General features: G+C 41.8%; 1 protein-coding gene across 1 annotated transcript in view; it reads right to left on the bottom strand.

Moving 5' to 3' along the window:
• Positions 1-5,981, bottom strand: part of LRIG3 (leucine rich repeats and immunoglobulin like domains 3) — a 48,758-nt gene extending 42,777 nt beyond the window's left edge. The window contains exons 1-4 of the mRNA XM_009646417.2: positions 5,907-5,981; positions 2,137-2,235; positions 375-588; positions 4-301 (exon numbers count right to left, since the gene is read on the bottom strand). Of these exons, the coding sequence (XP_009644712.1) occupies positions 4-301; positions 375-588; positions 2,137-2,235; positions 5,907-5,981 (686 nt within the window). The remainder of the gene's footprint in view (positions 1-3; positions 302-374; positions 589-2,136; positions 2,236-5,906) is intronic.
• Between the last annotated feature and the right edge of the window lie 202 nt (positions 5,982-6,183).

The following is a 6,183-nucleotide window of genomic DNA, read 5'->3' as shown; positions in this document are numbered from 1 at the left end:
GACGTGCGGAGCGAGGCGCGAGGGCGCCCAGGCCCTGCCCGTGCGGGATTCCCCTCGGCCGTGGCGCTGGTTAGCGCGAGTCGGGGCAATCCAGAAGCTGCTCCAGAGGCCCCAACAGGTTCCCAGCCAAGCCTGGGGTCACTGGCATGTAAAAGGTGAGGTGAGGTTAACTCCTGCCTTCCAGGTCCTGCGCGGCTAGTCCAGACAGCGTAATTAAGCCCATTATGTTCCCCACAGGATCCCAGCTCCAGAGGTTCAGGGAAGTGGGCAGGGCGTACAGATTCCACATCTCTGAGGTAATCTATGTAATTTAAGTAAATACCTATTGTTCAAGTTCCATATGTAAGCCCGGACCCTGCGATGGATTCAATTACTGTAGGCTTCAGCACACCCCTGCTCAGCAGCAGCAGACATCACGCTGCTCACGGACACCGTGCTTTCTCTCCCACCTTCATATGTTTCACCTGGAAGATTGGAGACAGCCTGGAGACCTGGAGCCTCAAAAGCCTGACAGCTCCGATACCAAGATTCGTAAGCTGAAACTTTGTCCCTGTTTTTATTGTTCCCATGTGTATCTTGGGACACAGGCTAAATGAAAGAAGCAGAACTACATTTTATTTTAAGTCAGGAATCACACATTTGCAGGTCAAGCAGGCAAGTCCTGAGTAGCAACAAACATTCACGTGCCACTGTCAACACGACTGTTTCAGGTGCACAGGTGTGTGCAGAGCTGTGCGGTGTTTTGTCAGCTTGTGCTCCATTGACCACTGGTGCTCCACGAGGAAATCACTGGGGGAAAACAAACACACACTGCAGGAACGTGATTTTTTTTCTGCACATAAAAGCAAGCAAGTAAACAAACGCAATACAGGATAAAAATGTATTAGCGTATGTTTACAAGTTACTCTTTTTTATTTGTTGTAAATGAAAACCATCTTGGCAGCATTGGTGTGTCGTAGTTGTTCACTTTCTTTGCAGCCGCCTTCTTCCTTTCAGAAACCTTAGGTTGGCATTAGATTAACAAAGCCTGTGAAACACTGAGCTAAATATCCAGTAGGACAGTGCCAAATTCAGGTTTGCAAAACTATCCATCATTAGCCTCTACCTGTTCCCACTAAAGTCAGTCGGAAAGCTTCCGTCTGTTTTAAAAGTGCCAGCATTTGTTCTAGCTGTCCCCTTGTTTCACCATTATGCTAAGATACACTCTTGAACATGTGTTCATATTTAGGTGAAATATCCTGTACTTGCTACTTTTGCAAAGCAGTCAAAAATTCATGTTCATGTTGCTCCAGAGAATAATGAGCACCTTACTGACATGAAAATGGATTTAAAGTAACTAAGCCTTGTACTACAGTTCCCAGAGAGCACAGCAAAGGGCCTCTTTTTTTTGGGAAAAGTGAGCCCGTCTTATCATGAGTGTTGGCAAGGGCAGTGATTCACTGGTAAGTGGCAACAGACTCATTAAGCTGTCAGTTTTAACATCCGAGGGAAAGAAAAAAATATAAACAAAGCATTTTGAACATATTTTGTCATAGCAGTCAATAATATACATGGTGCCTATGTGAACTGTGGAACAAGAGATAACCTGAGAAAAGAAAGCAGAAAAAAAAAAAAAAAGATGAAAATGTTGAAAAGGGCAAGAACTCCTGATTTTGTAATTTTGAAAACCACTCCTGCACTCATGGAATACGTGCCCTTAGAAAAACCTAATGCATATTTAGTGCTAATACATGAAGCTGCTTCAAATTAAGCAAGGTGAATCAGTTCAGAAAAATTAATCCATTTGTCTTTGCAGCTTCTTTTCTCAGAATACTCAATAAAACACTTTAGAACTGATTATGTTATGAATTCTAAAACGCTTATATTCTGTACTTAAGCGCTCATCACAGAAAGTCTTTCTTCCCCACAGGGAGATTTGCTCTCTGTAGGACTCTCAGGGACCAATTCTGCACCTGATACGAATGCTGCAAGAGCCGGCAGCCCCCAGTCCCAGGGGTCTCTTCATCATCAGTTTTAAGTTGAGAGTGCACCATGAGTGTACGTAAGTGAATACAAATGTGTCCTTCAGAAGTTTGGCTGGACCATATCTGCCCTAAGTAAGCTTGTATCAAAATGAGAGATCTCACGTTCCTCTACCCTGTTATCTCCACATGTAGCAAGGGATTTCTGCTGATCCTTGTTTGGCATCAGCATCAGTGTAAACGCATTTTCAAGAGGATTAAGGGACTGATTTGACTGAAACCCCATAAAAAACAATAACACACACCCCCCTTTTAGTTCTGAGTTGGAATAATTCCCTCGTCCCGTTTTCCATGTAGCTGCACAAAGGAAGAAGGCTTGTTGATGATGATTGCGCAAAGACAGGCCCTTTCCATGGCAGCCTGAATATAGGTCAGCCTGAGGGGACGGTGTTGAGGAGGGGGAAGTACAGCTGCAGAGAAAAGTTCTTGTAAAACTAGACCCTCGAGCTCTCTGTTTGGCATATGAGATTAGTTTCCTCCCTGAGACTACCGAGCGTAGTAGTCTGCGTGACTTGCGAGGGGAGGAAAGGAGGTTGCACAGTGAACTGCAGACCCTTCACTGGGATGTTACGGGTCGACTCTAAGGGTGTCTTTTTCACTCCCTGATTATTTTAAATCAGATAAACATGGGTTTACAGATTCAAGTCCAAACATATGTTGTTTAAAATATGCTCTCACTTCAGGCAAAAGACACACCCAGAAGCTGTCTAAGTATGATTTTTTTTACATATCATCAACGCATTGAAATCGGGGACTGCTTTCAAGTAATCTTCCTCCAGAAAAGGTCAACCTCAAATCAGGCTGGTTTTAGCAGATTACAAAAAGTAATTTACCTATTGCTAAACTAAGGAAAACCAAATTAAGATACTGTACATTTTCTGAGTTAAATTTAGAACACCTTCTGTAACTTTAGTAGCTTGTAACAGTTCGATTAATCTAAATGAAGGTTTTTTAGTCAGTTTTCAAAGGTGTCCCAAACCACTACAAGAGGCAATTACATATAGTTGTATGTAGTTATGTATAGTTAGGTCTGCAGGATTTATGTCAGAAGGTGAAAAGGAGTGAACAGTTACATCTGCTAAATCATTGCATCCATTAAGGCCACCCTGGGAATTAAGAGTCTCCTCATGTGCTCCTGGATCACCAGGTAATCCAAATCTGTGTCTTGTATTCATTTCAGATTGTCTACTTTTCATGGGTATATAAAATTATTTAGGTAGCGTTCAGCAGCAAAAAGCGGAAGCAGAGCAGAACAACATTGCTTATGCTCTGACACATCTCAGTTCTGATAGAGTGAGATAGAAATCAGTGCCCCATCTATCTACTTTCCTATCAGTAAATGGCCCTGTAGGAGTATTGGCAGGATTAATGCCTTGTCTACTTATTCCTAAACCTTCCCAGTTCCATTTTATTTCTAGTCAAAGGAGATGTTTAGGACTATCTGGGAGAAGGAAATGAAGAGTTCATGTTCTCAAGTTTATCACTCCCTAATGCAGGTTCCCCAATTTAATGCATTTAAAAGAAAAATCTTAAGGCTAACAAAATTTTTTCTAATGCCACAGCTGGAGAGAGATGAACCAGTGAGACCCATCCTGCTTAAAAAGCCAGAAGTGGAGCAGGACATGCTTTTTGGGGAGACTGCTTGAATACCAAAATAGTTTGCAATAGGCAATAGAAGGTTTTGCCTCAGGCACCTGTCTGGAAGTTTACCTAGAGTCCCACGAAAGCTCGAAAGCTCCTTGCTGGATGCAGAAAACCCTTTTCACTTCTTCCCTTTGCGTGTGTGAACAGGAATCTCATCCAATATCGTGGAGTATTTTTCATGGAAGTGGCTCTAAATGCAAAGGTTTCCCACCCTCCTTTTCTTCTGCCCATTGGATATAGCAGTTGATATTACGTTTAGTTTTTAATAGCACTAAGACTTCATGACCATTTACTTCAGTTCCTGTGATTAACCATTGCAATTTCACCTGCATTTGAGGAAAACAATAAAATATTCTTAAATAATTTCCTAGTAATTGTGAATCTCCTACTAGTGTGTCGTAAGTCCATGGTGTATATCCCAAGGTGCATACAGAAATTTATTTTTGGTAGTAATTACACTTGACTTTATGTGATCCAATGCTGAAACCATGAAAACCAAATTATGCATAATTTGAATGCTCTGATTACAACCAGAAAAACCATATGAACTCTTTCTGAAAACTTTGCCTAGGGCAGAAAATGTTCAGCTTTTATAGAATTCATCTAAACAGTGAGTGTTTGCCTCCATTACAAATAAACTTAAACATCCTAAGGCAATCCACATTAGTGACGATTGTTAATGTCTTCAAGTCATGTCCTGCATGGGGCTAAGTGGGAAGTTAAGTGCATGATTGGAAGGACAATTAAACAATCAACATCTACAATGATGTAACTTCAAAGCAGAAAAAAGAAGAGTTAGTTTTATGTCATTAAGGAACACTCAAGTTGAAATGTTGTCAATTTGAATAAAAATAAGTAGATGTAATTTCAGGACAGTGCTACTGTAATAAAGCACCTGCCAGGTCTGTTCTACTCGTTGTTTTAGTTTGTTGGGGTTTTCAAAACAATCTTTTAAAATAAGTAGACGTTTTGTGGTAAGAAAGATCAAGAAGTGTCCAAAAAGAGAATCCAAAAGAGATGCTCTGTTGAATCTAGTGGTGGCTCTCCCAGACAGTAGTGCCTCCAGCTCTTCCCGCCTCCTCTTCCTCGGGGTGGGGGGATTACTGCACCTGAAGCACGAACACATACTCCTTCCTGCAATGGGGAGGGAAATTTCTGCCAGGGGAGAGGCAGGCACGGGTGCTTGATGGCTGTATTTGCTTAAATCGTAAGGGGCAGACTTGGTAAGATTTTTGTCAGTGTTTTGTGCCCCCCCGCTCCCCCAATGTTAAGTGTTCACCAGGTTTGGGTGCGTAATCCTCATTAAAATCAACAGCTAAGAGAATCTCGCAGTGATAAATCAATGAGAGTTTGGGCCTAAATCTTTGAAGAATTTAGGTCTGATTGTCTGTTCTGGGGGCGGGGTGGGGGGGAACAAGCTGCAGCTGGGACTCATCTTGTGTAATTTTAGCAATTTGGAAGTTTGGTATCTATTCTAAAGCAGTTGTCTTGGCTTCTTCTGCAGTCAGTGGAGAAAGACGCATCCAGAGAGTGATTACTACCTTTCTAAAATAAGCAATCAAAGCATTTGGAATGAATCAGCCTCTGGAGGTTTTTTCTACCTCTCCATTGACTAGAAAGAGCCTTATGACTAATTTAGACTAGACCCCGGATTTTTAGGCGATTCCCACTCTGTGCCTTCAAACGTACACATTAAATAGCTAAATAGACTAATATGTATACAAATTTCTTGAACTTTTTCAATTATAGGTACCTTAAATGTTATTGTAAAAGTCATAAGCAAAATTTCTCACGAATATTAATTGGAGATTTTAATTTTATTATACCCCAGGAACAGTTTGCTTTGTTGTCTGCTGATGTAACCAGTTGTATTAAGGATTTTTTAACAGATTAAATCTTACAAGATTTAGTAAAACCAAGCAGAAGCGCTAAGCTTAAGTGAAGTGTCATGTACAAATACAAAACGAGGACCCTGTGGAAAAAGACCTGGTAGTGCATCACAAACTAAGTAAGTATGTGTCAACAGCGAAACATCAAAGATGACATTTTGGGGTATATCAGTTAGAGTTTTCTATGTGAGAGAAAGAAATAATGTTCTGCTGGGGGCTGAGATTAAGCACTATATCGTGTTTGGGGGTCAGATATAAAAGGAGGGGAGCAGGTAGGAGCGGAGAGGAATGGAGTAGGGAAGAGAGGGCTGCAGAAAGCTGGTAACAGGCTCAGGAGGACACAAACGAATACCCAGTGTCGCAGCACAACAAAAGAGGTTTTGCACAAAGCTATCCCATTGCCGTCATTGGGAAACCAGGGAGTCATCACGGACTGTAGTGTCGTCTGGACTTGCTTCCCCCTTTCTGCTGCCTGTTGCTTTCCCAATTATTATATAAAACAGAATAAGCAAGCACTGTCCCAGTACGAAGCAGGCAAGCACACACATTGCACCACTTCCACAGCTGCTCAAGTGGTTACTTGCAATAGCCATGTTTGCCAGTGAGGTCTGACTTTCTGAGCCGGAGCA

Source organism: Egretta garzetta, unplaced genomic scaffold (assembly GCF_000687185.1).
Source record: "Egretta garzetta isolate BGI_Z169 unplaced genomic scaffold, ASM68718v1 scaffold349, whole genome shotgun sequence".
NCBI classification, from domain to species: Eukaryota; Metazoa; Chordata; class Aves; order Pelecaniformes; family Ardeidae; genus Egretta; species Egretta garzetta.
The sequence above is the reverse complement of the archived record's forward strand: the minus strand, read 5'-3'. Positions and strand labels throughout refer to the sequence as shown.